Below are 25,341 nucleotides of genomic sequence, written 5' to 3'. Positions count from 1 at the left end.
AAAAAAAAAAACAGTAAACACCTTGCAAGGCTGGGAGTTCAAATTTGTTGTAGTTCAACCAGTCACAGAATGAGATGGCAGTCACATGCTGCTACTATAGAAGATGAGGGTCTTCAAAGTGCACAGAAGCTTTTGGTCATTTATGTGGTGCTTAAGGTGGGTATTCAAATCTCTGAGTTCATCCTTTTCTTTTTCCACTTTGTTTAGTGACATTAGAAGCAACCAGCCAATCTCATTATATTTTTTAGTTTTCCAAATATGTTCAAAAGTAACATGTGCATAGTCACCCAGCTTCTTGCTTCTTATTAGTGGTCGATTAGGAGTATCCAGTGGGGATATTTTGTTAATCTCTGCTGCCAGGTAACACACCATGGCCTACCAGTGCTCTCTTTACTACTGCAAATTTCCATGTGGTATCACTTTTCTTCTGCCTTAAGAAGGTTCTTTAAACATTTCTTGTTGTATTAATACTAGTCTGTTGGCAGTGAATTCTTTTTCTTTTGAGTGCTTTTAAGAATTTTTCAATCTCTGATACTCCTCAGGTTGATTATGATATGCTTTCTTATGGTTTTCTTCATGTTCTTTCTCTTTGGGGTTTGTTAAGCCTAATGTATCTTTGCATTTATGGTTTTCTATAAACTTTAGAAAAATTTTAGCCTTTGTTTCTTCTTCTGTTTGTTCTGCTCCCATCCCCCTTTCTTTTGAGATGTTAGTTAAATGTATGTTGTTTGATAGCGTCTATGTCCTATAGCTCATTTAGATGCTCTCACTCTCTCCCTCCCTCTCTTTTTTTTTTTTTTTTTTTGGTCTCTTCTTTATGTATTTCATTTTGTGTAGTTTTTCTAATGCATTTTCAAGTTCACTGAGTTTTTTTCTTCTGCAGAATATACTCTGCTGTCAGTCCCATCACTCTATGTTGTGTGTTTTTCATTTTAGAAATTGTATTTTTCATTTGTTACATTTTGATTTGTTACATTTTTATCCTCATTATGTTCATGCTCACTTCTGCTTTGCTGAGTATATACACACAAGAGGTGTACCTTGGAAATATTGTGGGTTTGGTTCCAGACTACTGCAATGAAGTGAATATCACAATAAAGCCAGTCACATGATTTTTTTTTTATTTGCCAGTGCCTATAGAGTTATGTTTACACTATACTGTAGTCTATAAAGTGTGCAATACTATTATGTCTGAAAAACAACATATATACTTTAATTAAAAATAGTTTATTGCTACAAAATTCTAACAGTCATCTGAGCTTTTAGCAAGTCATTGTCTTTTTGCTGGTGAAGCATTTTGTCTCACTGTTGATGGCTGCTGACAGGTCAGGGTGGTGGTAACTGAAGATTGGGGTGGCTATGGAAATTTCTTAAAAGAAGGCAGTAATGAAGTTTGCCACATAAACGGACTCTTCTTTTCATGAAAGATTTCTCTGTAACATTTATCCGATGCTACAGAGAAATAGAACTTCTTCCAAAATTGGAGTCAGTCCTCTCAAAAGCTGCTGCTGCTTTATCAATTAAGTTTGTGTAATATTCTAAATCCTTTGTTGTCATTTTAACAGTCTTCACTTCTTCACCAGGAGTAGATTCCATTGAAGGAAACTGATTTCTTTGCTCATCCGTAAGAAGCAATTCTTCATCCATTCAAGTTTTATCATAAGATTGCAGCAATTAAGGCTCTACTTCTAATTCTGTTTCTCTTGCTATTTTCACCACATCTTAATTTACCTCTCCTGAGGTCTTGAACCCTTCCAAGACATCCATGTGGGTTGGAATCCACTTCTTCCAAACTCCTGTTAAGGTTGATATTTTGACCTTTTCCCATGAATTGAGCTTTTTTTTTTTAAAGACAGAGCTCACTCTGTCAGCTAGGCTGGAGTGCAGTTGTGCAGTCTCGGCTCACTGCCACCTTTACCTCCCAGGTTCAGGCTATTCTCCTGCCTCAGCCTCCTGAGTAGCTGGAATTACAGGTGTGTGCCACCACACCTAGCTAATTTTTTTTGTATTTTTAGTAGAAACGGGGTTTCACCATGTTGGCCAGGCTGGTCTCAAACTCCTGACCTCAGGTGATCCACCCGCCTCAGCCTCGCAAAGTGCTGGGATCATAGGCATGTGCCACTGCGCCTGGCCGCAAATGTTCTTAATGACATCTGAAATGGTGAATCCTTTCCAAAAGGTCTTCAACTTGCATTGCCCAGATCCAGTAGAGGAATTACAATCTGTGGCAGCTACAGCCTTTCAAAATGTATTTCTTTAGTATTAAGAGTTGAGACTGGGCATGGTGGCTCATGCCTGTAATCCTCACATTTTGGGAGGCTGAGGTAGGTGAATCATTTGAGCCCAGGGTACCAGACTGAGCAACACAGTGAAACCCTGTCTCTACAAAAAATATGTATATAAAAAATTAGCTGGGTGTGGTGGTGCACACCTGTAGTCCCAGCTACTTGAGAGGCTGAGGTGGGAGCATTGCTTGAGCCTGAGAGTCAGAGGTTGTAGTGAGCCATGATCACGCCACTGCACTCCAGCCTAGACAACAGAGCCAGACCCTGTCTCAAAATGAAAAAAAAAAAGACTTGAAAGTCAAATTACTTCCTGATCCACAGGCTACAGAATGAATATTGTGTTGGAAGGCATCAAAACAACATTCATCTTTTTGTACATCTCCATCAGAGCTCTTTGAAACTAGGTCCATCATTAGTAAGCAGTACAACTTTGAAAGTAATCTTTTTTTTTCCTGGGCAGAACTCATCAGTAGTCTTAAAATATTCATTTAACCGTGCTGTAAACGGATGTCCTGTCATCCAGGCTTTTTTGGGCACAGGCAGAGTAGATTTAGAATGATTCTTAAGGGCCCTAGGATTTTCAGAATGGTCCGTGAGCATTGGCTTCAACTTAAAGTCACCAGTTACATTAGCCTCTAAGAAGAGAGCCTGTCCTTTGAAGCCAGGCATTGAGTTCTCCCTTGCTTAGAAAGTCCTAGATGGCATTTTTTCCCAGTAGAAGGTTGTTTTGTCTACATTGAAAATCTGTTGTTTAGAGTAGCTGCCTTCATCAATGATCTTAGTGTATCTTCTGGATAACTTGCTGTAGCTTCCCCACCAACACTTGCTGCCTTACCTTGTACTTTTGTGTGTAAACAGCTTTTTTCCTTAAACTTTATGAACCAATCTTTCCTAGCTTCCAGCTTTTCTTCTGTAACTTCTTCACCTCTCTCAGCCTTCATAGAATTGAAGAGAGTTAGGGCTTTGCTGTGGACTAGGCTTTGGCTTACGCAAATGTTTTGGCTGGTTTGGTGTTTTATCTAGATCACTCACACCTCCTCAGCAATAATACTGTTTTGCTTTCTTTTCATTTGTGTGTTCATTGAATAGCACTTTTAATTTCCTTCAAGAATTTTTCCATTACATTCTCCACCTGCCTAACTAGCTCCGGAGACGAAGATTTTGGCCTATTTTGGCTTTTTTAAAATTTCGTTTTTAATTTTTGTGGGTACATAGTAGATAAATATATTTATGAGATAAATGAGATACTTTGATACAGAGCATGCAGTGCATATCATGGTAAATGGGGTATCCATCCTTTTGAGGGCATTTATTCTTTGTGTTATAAACAATCCAATTATAATCCTTTAGTTATTTATATATTCTCATTTTTCTTTTTGTTTTCCAAGTTTTATTTTAGGTTCCAGGGTACATGTGAAGGCTTGTTACATAGGCAAACTCATGTCATGGGGGTTTGTTACAGATTATTTTATCACCCAAGAATTAAGCCCAGTATCTAATAGTTATCTTTTCTGCTCCTCTTCCTCCTCCCACCCTTTACCCTTACATAGACCCCAGTGTCTGTTGTTTCCTTGTTTGTGTTCAGAAATTCTCATCATTTAGCTCTCACTTACAAGTGAGAACATTTGGTTTTCTGTTCCTGTGCTAGTTTGCAGAAGATAATAGCCTCTGGCTCCATCAGTGGTTCCTGGTTTTGTTTCCGCCTTTGTTCCTTTTTATGGCTACATGGTTATTTTTAAATGTACTATTACATTATTATTGAGTATAGTCACCCTGTTGTGCTATCAAATACTAGGTTTTATTCATTCTATTTTTTTTTTTTTCGAGATGGAGTTTCACTCTGTCGCCTAGGCTGGAGCGCAGTGGCGCAATTTCAGCTCACTGCAAACTTTGCCTCTTGGGTTCAAGTGATTCTCCTGCTTCAGCCTCCCAAGTAGCTGGGACTACAGGTGCACACCACCATGCCTGGCTAATTTTTGTGTTATTATTAGAGATGGGGTTTCACCATTATTGGCCAGGCTGGTCTCGAACTCCTTACCTTGTGATCCGCCTGCCTTGACCTCCCAAAGTGCTGGGATTACAGGTGTGAGGCACTGCGCCTGGCCTTTATTCATTGTTTCTATTTTTTCAAATCTATTAACCATCCCCGCTTTCTCCCTGCCCCACTACTATCCTTCCCACCCTTAGGTAACCATGTTTCTACTCTCTATAGCCATGATTTCAATTGTTTTAATTTTTAGCTCTACAAATAAGTGAGAACGTGATATTTTTCTGTGCTCTGGCCATTTACTTAACATAATGATCTCCATTACCATCCATATTGTTGCAAATGACAGGATCTCATTCCTTTTTATGGATGAATAATCCATTGTGTATATGAACTACATATTCTGTGCTTCCTTTTTTTTTTTTGACATGGAGTCTCACTGTGTCTCCCAGGCTGGAGTGCAGCGGTGCGATCTTGGCTCACCACAGCCTCCACCTCCCGTGAACCACATTTTCTTTATCCACTTGTCTGTTGATGGACACAGGTTGCTTCCAAAGCTTGGCTACTGTGAATAGTGGTGCAATAAACATGGGAGTGTATATTTCTTTGATATTCTGATTGCATTTCTTTTGGGTATATACCTAGCACTGGGATTGCTGGATCATATGGTAGCTCTATTTTTAGTTTTTTGAGGAACCTCCAAACTGTTCTCCATAGTGGTTGTATTAATTTACATTACCACCAACAATGTACAATGATTCCCTTTTCCCCATATCCTTTTCAGCATTTGATATTGCCTGTCTGTTTGATAAGTCATTTTAACTAGGTCAAGATGATATTTCATTGTAGTTTTGATTTGCATTTCTCTCAAATGTTGACCACCTTTGAATATGCCTGTTTGCCATTTGTATGTCTTTTGAGAAATGCCTATTCAAATCTTTTACCCATTTTTAAATTGTATTATTAGATTTATACCTGTGGATATATAAGCTTGAGCTCTTTATGTATTCTGGTTATTATATTAATCTAATATAATCCCTTGTCAGACAGGTAGTTTGCACATATTTTCTCCCATTTTGTTTTTTTGTTTTGTTTTGTTTTGTTTTTTGCTGTGCAAAACATTTTTAACTTGATGTGATCTCATTTGTTCATTTGTGCTGTGGCTGCCTGTGCTCGTGAGGTATTACTCAAGAACTCTTGGCCGGGCGTGGTGGCTCACGCCTGTAATCCCAGCACTTTGGGAGGCCGAGGTGGGTGGATCACGAGGTCAAGAGATCGAGACCATCCTGGTCAACACGGTGAAACCCCATCTCTACTAAAACTACAAAAAATTAGCTGGGCATGGTGGCACGTGCCTGTAATCCCAGCTACTCAGGAGGCTGAGGCAGGAGAATTGCCTGAACCCAGGAGGCGGAGGTTACGGTGAGCCGAGATCGCGCCATTGCACTCCAGCCTGGGTAACAAGAGCGAAACTCCGTCTCAAAAAAAAAAAAAAAAGAGAACTCTTTGCACAGTCCAGTGTCTTGGAGAGTTTCCTCAGTGTTTTCTTTTAGTAGTTACATAGTTTGAGGTATTAGAGTTAAGTCTTGAATCCATTTTGATTTGATTTTTGTACATGGTGAGAGATAGGGGTCTAGTTTTATTCTTCTGCATATGATAACCCAGTTTTCCCAGTATCATTTATTGAAGAGACTGTCTTTTCCCAAACATATGTTCTTGACACCTTTGTCAAAAATGACAGATTAGGCCAGGCACAGTGGCTCACGTCTGTAATCCCAGCATTTTGGGAGGCCGGGGCGGGTGGATCAGGAGGTCAGGAGATTGAGACCATCCTGGCTAGCATGGTGAAACCCCGTCTCTACTAAAAATATAAAAAAATCAGCTGGGCGTGCTAGTGCACACCTGTAGTCCCAGCTACTCGGGAGGCTGAGCAGGAGAATTGCTTGAACCCAGGAGGCGGACATTGCAGTGAGCCAATATTGTGCCACTGCACTATAGCCTGGGCAACAGTGCAAGACTCTGTCTAAAAAAACAAAAAGAAAGAAAAAAAAGTTAAAAAAAAATGACAGATTATCCAGTAGATGTATAGATTTATTTCTGGGTTCTCTGTTCTATTCCATTGGTCTGTGTGTCTGTGTTTATGCCACTACCATGCTGTTTTTGGTTATTATAGCTCTGTAGTGTAATTTGAAGTCACATAATGTAATGTCTCCAGTTTTGTTCTTTTTGCTCAAAATGGCTTTGGCTATTCTCAATCTTTTTTAATGCATATAAATTTTAGGATTGTCTTTTCTATTTCTGTGAAGAATGTTGTTGCTATTTTGATAGGGTTTGCATTGAATCTGTAGATTGCTTAGGGTAGTATGGACATTTTAACAATGTTGATTCTATTCAATCCATGAACATGGAATATTTTTCATTTTTTTGGTGTCCTCTTCAGTTTCTTTTATCAGTGTTTTACAGTTTGTATTGTTTCAAATAAAATAAGATCTTTTACTTCTTTGCTTAATTCCTAGGTATTTAATTTTATTTGTGACTGTTACAAGTGGGATTTTTTTTTTTTTTTAATTTTTCAGATTGTTCAGTGGTGGCATGTAGAAATGTTACTGATTTTTGTCTGTTGATTTTTTATCCTGCAACTTTACTGAATTTGTTTATCATTTTTAATAGTTTTTTTGGTAGAGTATTTGAACTCTTCCAAATATAAGATTATCTCATTTGCAAACAAGAATAATTTGATTTCTTCTTTTCCAATTTGGATATCCTTTATTTTCTTCTCTTATCTGATTGTTCTAGCTAGGACTTGCAGTGTTATGTTGAATAACAGTGGTGAAAATTGGCAGCCTTGTTTTGTTCCAGAATTTGGAAGAAAGGCTTTCAATTTTTTCCCATTAAGTATGATACTGTGGGTCTGTGGTGTATGGCTTTTACTATTTTGAGGTATGTTCCTTCTGTCCCCAGTTTTTTTAGGGCTTTTATCATGGAAGGATGTTTAATTTTTTCAAATGTTTTTTCAGCATCAGTTGAAATTGTCATACAGTTTTTGTCTTTCTCTCTATTGAGATGATGTATCACATTGATTGATTTGCATACATTGAAATAGACATAACATTCCAGGGATAAGTCTCAATTGGTCATGATGAATTATCTTTTCAATGTATTGTTGAATCTAGTTTGCTAATATTTTGTTGAGGATTTTTGCATCCTTATTTGTTAGGAATATTGGCCTGTATTTTACCCCCCCCCCCCACTTTTTTTTTTTTTGATATGTCTCTGTCTTGTTTGGGTATCAGGGTAATACTGGCCTCGTAGAGTGATTCATTAGTATTCCCTCTTCTGTTTTTGAAAGTAATTTGAGTAGGATTGGTGTCAGTTCAGTGCTTCTTTAAATGTTTGATAGAATACAGCAGTGAAGCCATCAGGTCCTGGGCTGTTCTTTACTGAGAGACTTTTAATTATAGCTCCATAATTAAATGTTTTATTCCATTGTAACTTGCTGTTGGTCTGTTCAGGTTTTGTATTTCTTCATGGTTCAATCTTGGTAGGTTGTATGTGTCTAGAAATTTATCCATTTCCTTGGCACACAGTTGCACATAGTGACCACCAACAATCTTTTGAATTTGTGTAGTATCAGTTGTAATGTCTCCTTTTCATCTTAGATTTTATTTATTTGGGTCTTTTGTCTTTTATTCTTAGTCTGGCTAAAGGTTTCTCAATTTTGTTTTTCTTTTTAAAAAACCATTTTGTTTTGTTGATCTTTTATATTGTTTTCTTTGCTTCGATTTCATTTATTTGTGCTCTTTTCTTTTTCTTTTTTTTTTTGGTTGAGACATGGTCTCACTTTGTCACCCAGGCTGCAGTACATTGGCATGAACATGGCTCATTGTAGCCTTGGCCTCCCAGGCTCAGGCCATCTTCTCACATCAGCCTCCTGAGTAGCTGGGACTACAGGCACATGCCACCATGCCCAGCTAATTTTTGGGTTTCTTTTCTTTTACTAATTTTGGATTTGGTTTGCTCTAGCTTTTCTAGTTCCTTAAGATACATTGTTAGGTTTCTAATAAAATTCTGAATCCCTCCGCTGTGTTATCTGGAATTTCTTTGAGCTACCTCAAAACAGCCACAATAGTAGTTGTTCTTGTTACAATAGTAACAACAAAAATCACTGATCACAGATCACCATAACAAATAGCAATGATAATGAAATAGTTTGAAATATTGCAAGAATTGGCTGGGTGTGGTAGTTTACCCCTGTAATTCCAGAACTTTGGGAGGCTGGAGCAGGCAAATCACCTGAGAATAGGAGTTCGAGACCAGCCTGACCAACATGGTAAAACTGTATCTCTATTAAAATTACCAGAAAATGTAACCAGTCATGCTGATGGGCACCTGTAATTCCAGCTACTCGAGAGACTGAGGCAGGAGAATTGCTTGAAATCAACCGGGAGGCAGAGGTTTACAGTGAGGCAAGATCGCAGCATTGCATTCCAGCTTAGGTGATGAGAGTGAAACTCCGTCTCAAAAAGAAAAAAAAGAAATATTGCAAGAATTAGTATAATGTGATACAGAGATACACAGTGAGCACATTGTTGGAAAATGGTGCCAATTGACTTGCTTGACATTAGGGTTGCTACAAACCTTCAATTTGTAAAAAATGCAATATTTGCAAAATGTAATAAAGCAAATCACAGTATAATAAGGTATAACTATAGGATATTTATAACAGCTATTTTATCATCCTTGTGTTATAATGCTACCATCTGTAACATTTTTATATTGTGACAGTTGATTAATTTTTCTTCTCATTATGCATTGTATTTTTCTGCTTCTTTACATCTCTGTTACTATTGAATGACAGACATTGTGATTTACATAGGTGGATGTTGGACTTTTTTGTGTGTTCTTTTAAATGCTTTTTGGCTTTAGTCTGGTTGGCAGTTTTTTTGGAAATAGTTTAATCCTTTTGACCTAATCTTTGTTAGAGTGGTTTCAGAATAGCTTTTAGTTTAGGAGTAATTTGTCCTCATTACTGAGGTATTATCCTTCTAAGGACTCTACCTGGTGCTCTTATCTATCAGGTGGTCTTTCCACTCTGGCTGGTTCTGTGTGAACTTTGAGAATGTCCTATTTTTTTCTGGTGGTTCTTTTTCTGGCTGTAGTTTAATCACACACATGCACAGATCAGTACCTAGCCGAAGACCTGAGAGGACTCTTCAGCACCTCCCTTCTTTCTGGTTTTCTGATTTGTAACTTTTAGCTGTCTTGGACTCTCCAACTCTAAACTGTCTCCTCACCTTAGGAGGATTGATGGACTTTGTTTGGGTCCTGCCTTTCACCACTGAGACGTGGAAATGTAAAGTACTTGTAGGGTTACCTTGCTTATTTTCTTTCTCCTAAACATCACTGTCTTGTGCTGCCCAGTGTCTGTTGTCTGGGAACTATAGTTTAATATATTTTGTCCATTTTTTAATACTTAAGGGGAGAGGGTAAACCTGATTTCTTTTATTCCACTATGACCTGAAGCAGAAGTCTTAACCTTCATTCCTCCCTCCTACAACATACCTGATCAATTTGACTAATTTGAGAAGAGGAGGTAGAATTTATAATTTGAAAGTTTGTCACATATCTTTTTCCGTACTAGACTGTTTAAAAAGAAAAAAACTGACGCCTAAAACTGGACATTAGTGTGATTATATTTGGATAAGTGTTTATAGACCATTGTATTTACTTTTGCATTTTTTGTGTCTAAATCACTGACTCTGTGAAGCCAAACTACTATGGTGTAGTAGTTACCCCTTATCTGTGGTTTTGCTTAAGGCAATTTCAGTTACCTGCAGTTAGCTGTGGTTTGAAAACATTAAGTGGAAAATTCCAGAAATAACTTATAATTTTTAAATTGCATGCCATTCTGAGTAGCTTGATGAAATCTCACACTGTCCTGCTCCATCTTGCCAGGGACATGTGACCAGTGTATCTGCACTATATATACCACCTACCTGGTAGTTCACTTAGCAACCTTCTTGGTTGTCAGATTGACTGTTGGTGATATCACAGTGCTTGTTTTCAAATAACCCTTATTGTACTTAATAATGCCCCTTAAGCTTAAGTGTAGTAATGCTGAAAATTTAGATATTAATGCTAACAATTCAGATATGCCAAAAAGTAGCTGTAAAGTTCCTCCTTTAAGCTAAAGATGAGAGTTCTCAATTTAATAAGAAAAAAAAATCGTATGCTGAAGTTGCTAAGATCTGTGTTAAGAATCAATCTTCTATCCATGAAATTGTGAAGAATGAAAAAGAAATTTATGCTAATGTTACTGTCGCACCTTAAATTGTAACAGTTACTGCCAGAATGCATGGTAAATATTTAGTTACAATTGAAAAGGCATTAAATTTATGGGTGGAAGTTCTTAACAGAAATGTGTTCCAATTGATGGAAACATATTGTGCTGGGTTAACTTAATCTCAATTAAATTAAACTTTATCATAGTTCTTTATGTATGTATAGGAAAAAACCTAGTATGTATAGGGTTTGTTACTATCTGAGGTTTCAGGCATCCACTGGAGGTCTTGGAACATAACTCCCAAGGATAAAGAGTATGCAAATGGTGGATGATCCAGTTTTTAGTTAAATGTTGTTTTAAAACTCTAATTAGTGAAAAGCAGTTTGACAGTTTGTTGTAAAGGTATATCTGCACTTATTATATTACCCAAGAATTCTGTTTAAGGAAAATGAAAGCAAATGCCTACACAAAAACTTGATGTTAATTTTTATAGTAGTTTTATTAGTAATGGCCCCAATCTGGAAAGAATAGAAGTGTCTACCTACATGGATAAATGGAATACCACTCAGCATTTAAAAGGAATACATTATTAATAAAATAACATGAATGATTTTTAGAACTATGCTGAGCAAAATAAGCAGACATTAGTCCTTCAGTGTAAATTAAAAACAAACAAAAAAACTAGACATAGGAGTCTATAAAATTCTTGAAGAGGGAAAAAATTAATCTATAGTGATAGAAATCAAAGCAGTGATTTTGTGAGGTGGGTAAGTATTGAGGTATCACAAAGAAACTTAGTGGAATGATGATAATGTTCTATATCTTGATTGGTTAGTTGGCTGCACAGGTACATATATTTGTCAAGACTCAAACTGCTCTTAAAATATGTTTATTGATTTTATTATATGAAAATTATATCTCAAAGAAAGTTGGCTAAAGAAAACTCTAGTATGTGGGTTTAACAAATAACCTAAACGTATTGACTGAAATATGAAATGGACTGGGCTCAGTGGCTCATACCTGTAATCCCAGCACTTTGAGAAGCTGAGGCAGGAGGATCACTTCAACCCAGGAGTTTGAGACCAGCCTGAGCAACATAGGGAGACTCCATCTCTATTAAAAAAAAAAAATCTGAAAGGTTTAAATGTATACAAGCTTACATACACATGACATAGAAATACACACACACACACACACACACACACACACACGCACACACACATGCAATACATATTAACAACCTGGATTCTGATTCTGTTCTAAAATTCACAGTTCTTTTCAGCCTTTCACTTCCTTAGTGTATGAAATGAGGTTAGGTTAGGAATTCTTTGTATCTGGTTATAAAAAGAAAGAAGTTAATAAGTTTAATCTTTTAAAAACTGGCTTGACTTAAGAATTTTTTTTCCAGAAATCTTCCTGCCAAATCTGTGGAAGAAGCTTTACGTCACCGACAAGAATATGATGAGATGGTGGCTGAGGCTAAAAAACGAGGTATAAAATTTAAGTCCAAATGGTATAGTTAATTTTCTGATTTTATCAGGAAGATGGTTGGTAAAATTGATCAAGTCTATCTTCAAGATGATACTGAATTTTTTTTTTTTTTTTTTTTTTTTTGAGACAGGGCCTTGCTCTGTTGTCCGGGCTGATATGCAGTAACACAATCACAGCTCACTGTAGCCCGACCTCCCAGGCTCAAGCAGTCCTCTTACCTCTCAGTCTCACTAGTAGCTGGGACCACAGGCACATGCCACCATGCCTGGCTAATTTTTTGTATTGTTTGAGGGGATGAGGTTGCCTAGGCTTTTGTTTTTCTCTACTATTTTCTACCATGTTGCCTAGGCTTTTATTTTTCTCTATTATTTTTATAATTAAGTTTGTTCTAAAGGAGGGATAAAATGACATATCAGGATCATAGTTTTTCTGCATGTACTTTTACAAACTAATAGGAGGAATCTTGAGATTACAGTCATAAAACTTGGACCACTACTATCTTCGTTTATAAATAAAGATATTATTTCTGAATCTATTAATGATTTTCACTTTTTAACAGTTTTTATATTTTATAATTTGATAATTCTTAATTTCTAATTATTTTATGATTAATAATTTTAAATTTCTGTGTGGCTGTGAGAATATGATTTGAAACTAAAATATTCTTTTGTGACTTACAGAGTCTCTCCAGAGGCCCAATTGTGTCATTTGATTAGTCACATAAATGTATACTTTTGTGTGTATAAATTTACATATTTATTTATTAATTCTCTTCTCCAACCAAAACATAATATCAGGGTAATTTAACAGGGCTTATTTACTGACAACTGTAATTTCAGGATAAACATACACTTTTAGAAGATATTATACAGCTATATATATATTTTTAGACTTAACACCCAATAACTTATTAACAACTGATATGTTTTCCTTTGACGTAAGTGAATGGAACATTATAATAGTATATAGTTCTGCTTTATGGTGCTATTCTGGAAATGGTTACTTCTTTAATGTTAAGTAAACATAGGATATACAAGGTTAGTTATATGTTTCTAAAAGGCCTGCTTATTTAATCATTAGTTGAGTGTATTTTACTATACAGAATTCTAAATATTTCTGTACCCAATTGAGTTTTTATTTATTTATTTATTTGAGGCAGGGTCTTGCTCTGTCACCTAGTCTGGAGTGCGGTGATGGAAACCTGGTTTACTGCAGCCTCAATCTCCTAGGCTCAGGAGATCCTCCCACCTCAGCCTCCCAAGTAGCTGGGACCACAGGCGTACACCACCACGCCCAGCTAATTTTTGTGTTTTTTGTCGAGATGGGTTTTGCCATGTTGGCCAGGCTGGTCTCCAACTCCTGATCTCAAGTGATCTGCCCACCTCAGCCTCCCAAAGTGCTAAAATTATAGGTGCGAGCCACCACATCCAGCCTAAATTTTAATTTTTTATTATGTATTTATTTATTTTAGAGACAGGGTCGCACTCTGTTGCCTAGGCTGGTGTGCAGTTGTACAATTATAGCTCACTGCAGCCTTGAATTCCTGGGCTCAAGCAATCCTGCTGCCTCAGCCTCCCTAGTAGCTGGGATTACAGGTACATGCCACCACGCCCAGCTCTTTTTTTTTTTTTTTTTTGAGAGGAAGCCTCACTCTGCCACCCAGGCTGGAGTGCAGTAGCACAATCTCCACTCACTGCAGCCTCTGCCTCCTGGGTTCAAGTGATTCTCTCACCTCAGCCTCCAGACTGGCTGGGATTACAAGTGCCTGTCACCATGCTAATTTTTGCATTTTTAGTAGAGACACGGTGGTCTCGAACTCCTGACCTCAAGTGATCTGCCTTCCTTGGCCTCCCAAAGTGCTGGAATTACAGGCATGAGCCACCACACCCGGCCTCAGCTCATTTTTTAAAAAGTTATTTTGTAGAGGTAGGGTCTCTCTGTGTTGCCCAGGCTGGTCTCAAACTCCTGGCCTCAAACAGTTCTCCCACCTGGGCCTCCCGAAAGCATTGGGATTATAGGCGTGAACCACTGTGCCTGGCCCCAGTTAAGTTTTCATTGACTTTTCATATTTTTACTGTATGATTAGTATGTAGCATAGTTATTGGTACTGGATGATCTTAAAAGCATGGTATGATAGGAACAATATTGAACTAAGAAATCAGAAAGCCACAGCTTTAATCTTGTTTGATATAGGTAGTGATACTCTGAATAGGCCTAATGTCAGTTTTCTCATACATAAAGTGTGAGGGCAGGCCACCTTAATCAGGGCATTGAAACTTCTCTTTTAACACTTTTTTGTTGTTGTTGTTAAAGCAGTAAAATGTTCTCCCAAGAAATCTTTTATAGAATCTGAATACGTGAAACAAATAGAAGAAAGTAGAGATATTTGCTTGGCCTTCTGCTTGTCCCTCAAGATGGTATCTGAGGCATATCTGAAAAAACAATTTGAAAACAGTTTGGCTAGCTGGTCTCTGACGTCCTCACTGGTTCTAAAATTACGTAGAAGTTTTGATTTATGACTCATTTTCCTCTGTGTTTGAGACACCTTTTCTTCTGAAATTGTGACCTTTGATTTTCAGAGATACATTATCTCCCCTCAACTTTTGCCTCAAAATTTGAGAGATGTACTCTTAATACATGTGTTTTGGGGGACATTTTAAAATTTCAAACTAATTAGTAAGGTGAAACACCATATTAAAAAGAGTTCATGGGCTATGTACTAATAGTGCTATTGGCAAAATCATTTTTGAATGTCATGTGGGATATGTCAGAAAATTTATAAACCTTTGTAGGAAAAATAGGTATTGGTTAGTTACCTACAGTTTTTTATTTTTTTATATAGTTAATCCGTAAGATATTTCACTTTATAGATTAAGTGTAAGTAGAAATATGTGATATGTGATAAAGTAATCTACTTAAATTATTTTTCTGACCTTTTATTCCATTTACTTTTATAGTAGAACAGGAGATGTTATTTTAAAATTATTTAATAGCTGGGCATGGTGGCACACATGTGTAGTCCAAGCTCTTCAGGAAGCTGAGATGTGAGGATTTATTTAAGTCCAGGAGTTTGAGGCCACCTGGGCAATGTGGTGAGACCCGTATCTAAAAAAAAGAGAAAACAGGCCAGTCATGGTAGCTTACACTTGTAATCCAAGCACTTTGGGAGGCTGAGGTGAGCGGATCACGAGGTCAGGAGATGGAGACCATACTGGCTAACACAGTGAAACCCCGTCTCTTCTAAAAATTAAAAAAAAAAAAAAAAAAAAAAAAAAAAAAAAAAGTGGGCGTGGTAGCACGTGCCTGTAATCACAGCTACTCAGGAGGCTGAGGCAGAATTGCTTGAACTCAGAGGCCGCGGTTGCAGTGAGCAGAGGTTGCACCACTGCACTCCAGCCTGGGTGACACAGCAAGACTCTGTCTCAAAAAATAAAAAAAAAAGAAAGAGAAAACAAAGGAAAATTATGTTAATCAAGTTCATTTACTTTCGCTTTTTCCCTTCCTTTCCCCTTCCCTCCCTCCCTTATTTCCTTTCTTCCTCTTATGATAATCTTTTTGAGAAAGCCTGTTTTGTAGAGTTTAGGTAAATGGAGAAGAGGATTTTGATCTAACTTATTTGTATTGAAATAATTTTTACTTATTTAAAACAGAAATTAAGGAAGCACATAAAAGAAAAAGAATAATGAAAGAACGATTTAAGCAGGAAGAAAATATTGCAAGTGCAATGGTAATTTGGATCAATGAAATACTGCCCAATTGGGAAGTAATGTAAGTAAGCAGACTTCCTGAATTCCCATTTGTCTCTGAAGATCTCATGTTTCTGATTCTGTATTTTTATTACTTCCCAGCATGTATTTTATGCTTCAGCCATATTATACTATTAATTAATGCCTGAAATTTTCCAAATTTACATATATGCCTTTGCTTTCATAAATCCCTCAGTTTCTACCACCTACTTCCCTTACTAACCATCCTCTGTGTCTGCTAAATCTTACCTATCCTTTGGGACCCAACTGAAATGCTAATTGATTTATGAAACTTTTAATATTTTCTTAATGCTGGCATACCATCAATTGCAAGATGCACTATTGATGTAACAGCAGCTATTTGGAAAGAAAATATTAAATATGTAAATGCATTATAAGATGTGTTTATTAATATTAAAGTGATTTTTAAAGTGCTTATCTCACAATCAAGGAAATATGTATGGTCTTTCCCTTATGTAAATGTCCCATCATCATACTTTGAGACTAACATACTTATCTTGCCCTTGCCATTTATTTATTTATTTATTTATTTATTTATTTATTTAGTGAGCATCTTTTTAAGGATAAATAATAATTGTATATATTTATGTGGTACAATGTGATTTTATTTTATTTTTTTTGAATCAGTCTCCCTCTGTCACCCAGGCTAGAGTGTAGTGGCACAATCTCTGCTCACTGCAACCTCTGCCTCCTAGATTCAGGTGATTCTTATGCCTCAGCTGGTAGCTGGTTCTACAGGCACGCACCACCATAGCCAGCTAATTGTTTTGCATTTTTAGTAGAAACGATATTTCATCATGTTGGCCAGGCAAGTCTCAAACTCCTGGCCTCAAGTGATCTGCCCACCTCAGCTTCCCAAAGTGCTGGGATTATAGGTGTGAGCCACTGCACCCTACTGTGATGTGTTTTCTGAGGTTTTTTTTTTTTTTTTTTTCCAAAACAGGGTCTTACTCTGTTGCCCAGGCTGGGGTGTAACAGTACAATCCTGGCCCACTGCAACCCCAGCCTCCCTGGGCTCAAGTGTTTCATTCCTTCCAGCTCAGCCTCCCAAGTAGCTGGGAGTATAGGAATGTGCTACCATGTCCAGCTAATTTTTGTATTTTTTGTAAACATGGAGCCCCACTGTGTTGCCCAGGCTGGTCTCGAAGTCCTGGGCTTAAGCAATCTGCCCGCCTTGGCCTTCCAAAGGTGGCTCCCAAAGAGCCACCTGCCTTGCACAATGTGATATTTTGATACATGGTTACATTATGGAATGATTAAATTAAGCTAATTAATAAATCCATCAGCTCATGTACTTCTCAGTATATTGTGGTGGAACATTTAAAATATGCTCATTTAGCAATTTTGAAATATATAGTTCATTATTATTTATTATAGTCACCACTCTATGTAATAAGTCACTAACACTTATTTTTTGTAATGGAGCTTTGTACCCTTTGATCAACATCTCACCTTTTCCCATTCACTTTACTCTCCTACTCTCTCATAACCACCATTCTATTCCCTACTTTTTGAGTTTGACTTTTTTGGATTCCACATAAAAATGAGATTATGTGGTCTTTCTGTGCCTGGTTTATTTTACTTGGCACAATATCCTCTTGGTTCTTCTGTGTTGTTGCAAATGACAGAATTTCTTTCTTATTGCCATTTTATATAATATTTTAAAATATGCCTTATCTTCCCTCTTGACTGGAGGGTTGGGGATATCTTCTGCAATGCCTACTGTAGTTTGTACATTGGGAATTTGTTGAATATTGGCACAGTGTGACATATTATCTGAGGCACTTTGCATAAGTAATTGTATTGATTCTTAGAAAATTTATAAGGTGTATGTAATTTTACTCCCACTTATCTCATAAGGAAACTCAAGGTCAGAGAGGTTAAGTGATTTGCCCAAGGTTATACATTTCATTAATGGTTAAACTAGATTTGAACTCAGATCTATCTGACTTTAAAGCCGACAGTCTTTTAGCAGACTTTACTGCTTCTCAGAAACTAGGGCCTTACCCACTGTAGATCCTTGGTTGTTTTGTTTTTGGTACTGAATTGGTGACACATTTTTATGACCCTTTTATCTTGTTTTTTAAATAATTGACTGCATATTTCTGAGTCTCTTATTGACATTTATAAAACACAGTTCCCTTTAGATTACTGTTGTCTCTTTGGGATCCTATACATCTTGTAGGTTGTTGTTCCCTGCAGGCATGAACCCAAAGAAAAGAATGCATTTCATACCCAGTTTTCTGTAATCTTAAAAATGATTTGATCACTTGGCCATAGACTAAAGATAATCCATCATGCAATTAGTATTTTTGGTGTAAAAAGTAACTTTCTCCTTTTTTCTCCTCCTTTAATTCTAGGCGTAGTACAAGAAGAGTTCGAGAATTGTGGTGGCAGGGATTGCCCCCTAGTGTCCGTGGGAAAGTTTGGAGTCTAGCTGTAGGAAATGAACTAAATATCACTCCTGGTTTGTATTCTATGTTCAGTTACTCCCACATTTACAAATAGCCATCTACAGAGTTACATAGCAGATTAGTAGAGTGACCATTAAAATAAATGTCCATTACCATATAGAATGTCATTTTAAGAACATGCTTCATCTCCCCAAAGCCTGTTATTTAATAAGTTATTATATTATGTAAATAAGATTTATGGTTTTTCCTTTAGTTTACAACTACCAATAATCTTCTTGGCATTCTCAGCATTCAAATATCAGAAACCTGGGATTCTACATGGTAGTGGATGAATAAGTATATATAAGAAAAAGGAAAATAGTTTTAATTATGAAAAGGCTCCACTTTTACACAAAAAAAAAACCCAGATAAATACTGGAGGAATGCCAAAAGTTTAGTTTCCTCTCTCTTTACCTAAACAAGTCATTTTGAATTTTTTTTTTATTTAAAAAATTTTAGGCTGGGCCCAGGCTTATGCCTGTAATCCCAGCACTTTGGGAGGCCAAGGCAGATGGATCACCTGAGGTCAAGAGTTCAAGACCAGCCTGACCAATGTGACAAAACCCCATCTCTACTAAAAATGCAAAAATTAGCTGGGTATGGTGACACGGGCCTGTAATCCCAGCTATGGAGGCTGAGGTGGAAGAATCACTTGAACCCAGGTGGAGGCTGCAGTGAGCCAAGATTGCACTGGTGTGCTCCAGCCTGAGCAAAAGAATGAGACTCTGTCTCTAAATAATAAATAAATAATGTTAAAGTTTATTAGCAGCATAAAGAAAAAAACTTTAAAATCCAAAGACCAGAAAAAGAAGTAAGAAGATTTTCAAAAGAGTTGTATTATTTTCTTAAGTTTCTTAAACTTTGGTGAATAGGAGCAAAATGTCCAGTAGTTTGGTTTTTGTTTTTTTTTTTTTAATGGAGTCTTGCTCGGTCACTCAGGCTGGAGTTCAGTGGCACAATCTTGGCTCGCCACAACCTCTGCCTCCCGGATTCAACCGATTCTCCTTCCTCAGCATCCTGAGTCGCTGGGACTACAGGCATGCACCACCACGCCTGTCTAATTTTTTGCATTTTTAGTAGAGATAGGGTTTTGCCATGCTGGCCAGGCTGGTCTCAAATTCCTGGTCTCAAATGATCTGCTCGCCTTGGCCTTCCAGAGTGCTGGGATTACAGGCATGGGCCACTGTGCCCAGCCTGTAGTTTTGATGAATTTTTAAAAAATTAAGCTGGATATGGTGGCTCATGCCCATAGTCCCAGCTACTCAGGAGGATTAGATAGGAGGATTGCTTGATCCCAGGAGTAAGGTTACAGTGAGCTATGATTGTGCCACTGCACTCCAACCTGAGCTACAGAGCATGACTCTTTCTCTAAATAAATTAATAATTTGGCCATGCGTAGTGGTTCACGCCTGTAATCCCAGCACTTTGGGAGGCCCAGATGGGTGGATCACCTGAGGTCAGGAGTTTGAGACCAGCCTGACCAACATGGAGAAAACCCGTCTCTACTAAAAATACAAAAATTAGCTAGGCATGGTGGTGTGAACCTGTAATCCCAGTTACTCAGGAGGCTGAGGCAGGAAAATTGCTTGAACTCAGAAGGCAGAGGTTGCAGTGAGTTGAGATTGCTTCATTGCACTCCAGCCTGGGCAACAGAGTGAGACTCTGTCTCAGAAAAAAAAAAAGGCCGGGCCCAGTGGCTCACGCCTATAATCCCAGCACTTTGGGAGGCCGAGGCGGGTGGATCACGAGTTCAAGAGATAGAGACCATCCTGGTCAACATGGTGAAACCCCGTGTCTACTAAAAATACAAAAATTAGCTGGGCATGGTGGCACGCGCCTGTAGTCCCAGCTACTTGGGAGGCTGAGGCAGGAGAATTGCTTGAACCCAGGAGGTGGAGGTTGCAGTAAGCCGAGATTGCGCCATTGCACTCCAGCCTCGGTAACAAGAGCGAAATTCCATCTCAAAAAAAAAGACTTAAGGACTTTAGTATAATACTAAAAATAATATATTATCACTGTTACTTCTAAAATTTTTCTTTTTATACTTATTGAAAAAATTAAAGCAATAAGGAAGCACAAGTGTCTGCTCTTCCACCTGAACTGCTATTCTTGATTCTACTGTAAACACTGTTAGCAATTTGGTGTATATTCTTTCTGGTCTTTTTTCTGTGTACATAAAGTGTGCATCTACATATGATCAATTTTAAAGCTTTTCTTTTTCTTTAATTTTTTTCTCCCACAACTTATGCCATAAGGTAATTCTGTGGCTTCTATAATCCATTTGAACATCTTCCATGTTAGTATATACAAGTCTGCCTCATATGTACTATAGCTACATTGTATTCCACAGTTGGCTATACTATAATTTATTTAACCATTTTCCTTGTGATAGCCAAATCAAAGACATATATTTTTTCCTGCCATTCTATAAAAAACACATATATGTTAACATCCAAGTGCCGTTTTCATCTCTCAAAAGAAATTAAAATGAATGAGAATTACCCATATGGAGATAAAACTGAAAATCATTCAGAAATATTTATGGTCTCAAAAAAATAATCTTGGACTATTTATTCCAGTTCTAAGAATTTAAGGAAATAATCATGATTAGATGCAAAAGCTTTTCTACAAAAATGTTCATTACAGCAATCAGCATTTATGTAATTGGACAGAATTATAAGTTATAAAAATCTAAATGTTTATCCTTTGTCTGAAAAGCGATGCCAACTTTGGATATTTTGATTCTGTATGATTTTAAAATTTGATTTTCACAAGTCTTCTGTAATAAACATGTTATTTATTTATTTTTATTTATTTATTTTGAGATGGAGTCTTGCTCTGTCACTGAGGCTGGAGTACAGTGGCACTCTCTCCACTCACTGCAACCCCGCCTCCCAGATTCAAACAGTTCTCCCTGCCTCAGCCTCCCAAGAAGCTGAGATTACAGGCACCTGCCACCACACCCAGATAATTTTTGTATTTTTAGTAGAGACAGGGTTTTGCCATGCTGGCCAGGCTGGTCTCCAACTCTTGACCTCAGGTGATCTGCTCACCTTGGCCTCCCAAAGTGTTGAGATTACAGGTGTGAGCCACCGTGCCCAGCCAACCTGTTATTTTAAAAGAATTTAAAAACTTTCAGAATATAATTTAAAGGAAGAATTAAGTTTTTATTTAACTTAGAAAAAGTTAGATTTTGTAAGACTTAACTGTTCTCTCCAAATACAAAGGTTACTTTTGCTTTCTGAATTTGGAACAGATTAAATGTTTTAAAATTATAGTTAGAACGTTCAGTTAGATTTTCTAAATCCATAATATTAAGAACTTTTGAATATATTGTAACTGTTTAAAGTCTTAAGAATCAATTTTGCAAACAGATAATGAGGTATTGATGATTATGTGAAGTCTTGTTTGCAATTTTTATTGGTAACTTTGGCTTTAGAATCTGAATTATCTTGATAACTTAGACATTAAAACATTGGTTAAATTGGTGTTAATGTTTTGTGATACTTTAATCAAATGGTTCTTTTTTAGCTTGAAATTTATAGTTTTGTAACAACTGAGTCATGTATTTTCAACGTAATTTTAGATTTTCTTCTCTAAACATTTGTATATTCAGGAATGGAATGTGTGTTTATTCTTTTCTTTTTCATTAGTGTGGAAAAGATGGTAAATTTTGATTGAAGTAAATCTATTTTTGTTAATCTTGTTTACTCTTGAATGGCTCTAGTAATTTATTTGTTTTAGTCATAAAAATTTATAATCACTAAAGAATAACAGCTAAGAGTTATTCTCTAGTGTCAGTCAAATATGGTTCAAATCTTGGTTCCACCATATATATTGGGTTTGTGACCTTGGGCATATTACTTAACATCTAGAAGTCTTAGTTTTCTTCATCTGTAAAATAGAGGTAAGGATGTGAAAGGATTGTTCTAACAGTTATTTGTGGTGATATAAAATGATAGTGAAAGTGAATTTTGCTGAGATTATGTATAATATCATAATTGTCACAAAATCAGAAAGCAAAATATACACTGAAATCAAAGTATTCTCTGTTCAAGTCTGAAGTGCTATCTTTAAGCCTGCTTCAAACTCTCTCTTGGCAGATTCAAAACAAAGTAAGTGTGACATGAGGACCCAAGCATCAAATTGAACTGAGATGCAGGTCTTCTTAAGCACTGTAAATCTTACTGGAAAGATGTCCTTTGATGTTTTGAAATGTATTACCACATTTTTATTATTGGATCAATTTTATGACTTCTAAAATGGATGGGTTTTTCTGGTGACCCTTTTTTTTAGACAGCTTTAAAATTTGGGTAGAATAATTAAGCTGACTGTCTTAGAACCAGTTTGAAATTTTTTTAAAAACTTACAATTTTATACCTAATAACCCCCAAATAAATTTATATATAAATTTTAATGTAATATTCATCTCTTCTACCAAATCATTGATGGAGCCAGGCATAAATAATAGGAATTTTGCCTATTATTGTGGCTCACTCCTGTAATTCTAGCACTTTGGGAGGCCAACGTGGGTGGATCACATAAGGCCAAGAGTTCAAGACCAGCCTGCCCAACATGGCGAAACCCTTACTCTACTGAAAATACAAAAGATTAGCTAGGCATGGTGGCACATTTGGGTAATCCCAGCTACTCAGGGGGCTGAGACATGAGAATTGCTTGAACCAGGGAGAGGGTGTTGCAGTAAGCTGAGGTCACACCACTGCACTCCGGCCTGGGCAACAGAGCGAGACCCTGTCTCAAAAAAAGAAATAATAATAACAGGAATTTTAAGTTTCTTTCTTTCTTTTTTTTTTTTTTTTAATTTCTTCTTTCCAAACCATTAGTAGTAATGAAAAGTAAATAGAAAAGGAGAAGAGATTAGAATAGTAAGAGTCTGTTTGAAATATATCTAGTCAGGTATTTGATAATGATATGCTTCTTGGCAATATAAGAATACTTGTTATGGTATAGTCATTACTTTGGAAAAATATGGAGTTGGTTGTTTAAAAGAAGCAAAAGCAGGCGAAAGCAGATCTATATCTACTAATGTGGAACAACCTCTAATATAACAAAGTAAGATACAGATCAGTGCATGAAATATGTTGCCACTTTATTTTTTTAAAAGGATTATATGTGTGTGTGTGTGTGTGTGTGTGTGTGTGTGTGTATACTTGTGCATGCATATTTTCATTCTTGGAAGAATTAGTGAGAGCTCTGATAACCACACTTGGATCCAAGGAAAGGAAATTTACTTTTCTCTATATACTATTTTGTACTTTTGAAAATTTTTAAAAACCATGTATTACCTTTAAAGATGAATAAAACCTCAGAAAGAATTAATTGAAGCAGAAAAGTTACTTTGGACAATATATCAACTTTGGTGTTTGGGCAAGACATATTTTTTTTCTGTTAAGTCCCTCAAATGTCCTGTTTTTATGTAGTTTCAAATATCAGCAATGGTTAGTTACAAAATAAAAGACAAATAAAATTTGGGAACTGAGAAAACTTTTTAAATCTTTCCTGTTCTTAAGTTTTAAGTTCTTAAGTTTCCTGCATATGGAAGTACAGTGACTGACTGGACACTTAAATTAAAAAGATAGGGGTAGAGATTTTTGTATTTAGACCCTTAGACCAAGCCTGTGTGAAATATAAGTAGCTTTAAATAGCAATATCATAATGGAGAAACCAGTTTCAGGAACAATAGAAAGCAAGATCTAGCATCTGTTTTAAGTGCTATAAGGTGCCAAGAGCTTTGCATATATTATTTTGTTTAATCATCAGTAGACCTATGAGTAGGTGTTGCTTTTCTCTGATGTACAGATGAAGAAAGCTGAGTTCCAGGGTAGCTAAGCAACTTTCTTGAAGTCCCTCAGTTAGTAAATGACAGAGCTAGAATTTGAATCTAGGTCTGACTGACTCCAAAAATTATGTTTTTTCTGCTGTTCTGCAATGATACTTCTTAGCAGAAGCATCTCTTTCTGCCTCATATGTACATTATATATTGTAACTACTTGGATGATTGTTTTGCAGTAATTTTATTTGCTTTCTTTTTGGGTATATAATGAATAGTTTGGGTAGAATCAAGTACTTAGATTTGCCACTTTTTTGATGCTTGCTACATCAGGGAGACCTGACCTGTAGTAGGTAAAGAATAACAAATTAAAATTTGCAAATATATTTCTTTCCTATTTGTTCTTTCCCCCCCCCAGAACTTTATGAAATCTTCCTCTCAAGAGCAAAAGAACGGTGGAAAAGTTTCAGTGAAACAAGTTCAGAGAATGATACAGAAGGTGTGATTTTCTTTAAAATAAGAATTTCAGGATGAAAATTCAGCTACTGAGCATGATTTTGTACCATGTATCAGAAACTGTAGTAATTGCTTTACATATATCATCTTATTTAATCTTAATAACCCTTTCAGTAAACAAGGCTAGAGAAAATAGTTGATTTACAGAAGAGTTCATGTAAGTATCATCCTAAGACCTCTCAGCTATGTCAGCTATTTGTGGAGAACTAAAAGTACGTAAAAGGTGAAGAAGGTTTATATTGGCAGACAGGAGCTATTTCATTATTCTTTGAAAACTCATTTTTTTTGAAGCATTGAAGTTATAAGAATTAAAATTATTAGTATTCACTTCTGAAATATTTTTTCAAGAATAAATGGTATGGCTGGCTGCGGTGGCTCACACCTATAATTCCAGCACTTTGGGAGAGCAAGGTGGGTGGATCACCTGAGGTTAGGAGTTCAAAACCACCCTGGCCAATATAGCAAAATCCCGTCTCTACTGAAAAAACAAAAATTAGCTGGGTATGGTGGCAGGTGCCTGTAATCCCAGCTACTCAGGAGGCTGAAGCAGGAGAATCGCTTGAACTTGGGAGGTGGAGGTTGCAGTGAGCTTAGATCACACCATTGCACTCCAGCCTGGATGACAGACTTCATCTCCCAAAAAAATAAATAAATAAATGGTGAAAGTTGCACTTCAGTAGAAATTAATTGAATGTAATGAAGAGTTCCAGTCAGAAGCAGTGTTCTACATAAATTACTATTTTCTTATTTTCTGGATATTTATAATTT

The 25,341-nt window shown here is 36.7% G+C and overlaps 1 protein-coding gene across 4 annotated transcripts in view; it reads left to right on the top strand.

Annotated features, from left to right (window-relative positions):
• Positions 1–25,341, top strand: part of TBC1D12 (TBC1 domain family member 12) — a 129,853-nt gene that overhangs the window by 79,876 nt on the left and 24,636 nt on the right. For 3 of the 4 annotated variants that reach the window (XM_032245661.1, XM_032245662.1, XM_032245664.1), the window contains 4 exons: positions 11,964–12,046; positions 15,697–15,814; positions 18,174–18,280; positions 24,476–24,556. In XM_032245661.1, the coding sequence (XP_032101552.1) occupies positions 11,964–12,046; positions 15,697–15,814; positions 18,174–18,280; positions 24,476–24,556 (389 nt within the window). The remainder of the gene's footprint in view (positions 1–11,963; positions 12,047–15,696; positions 15,815–18,173; positions 18,281–24,475; positions 24,557–25,341) is intronic. The other variant, XM_032245663.1, reaches the window with a different exon arrangement.

This window comes from Sapajus apella, unplaced genomic scaffold (genome assembly GCF_009761245.1).
Source record: "Sapajus apella isolate SASKATOON/1434 unplaced genomic scaffold, GSC_monkey_1.0 scaffold58, whole genome shotgun sequence".
NCBI classification, from domain to species: domain Eukaryota; kingdom Metazoa; phylum Chordata; class Mammalia; order Primates; family Cebidae; genus Sapajus; species Sapajus apella.
Note: the sequence above shows the minus strand (reverse complement) of the source record. Positions and strands in the feature narration are given on the sequence as shown.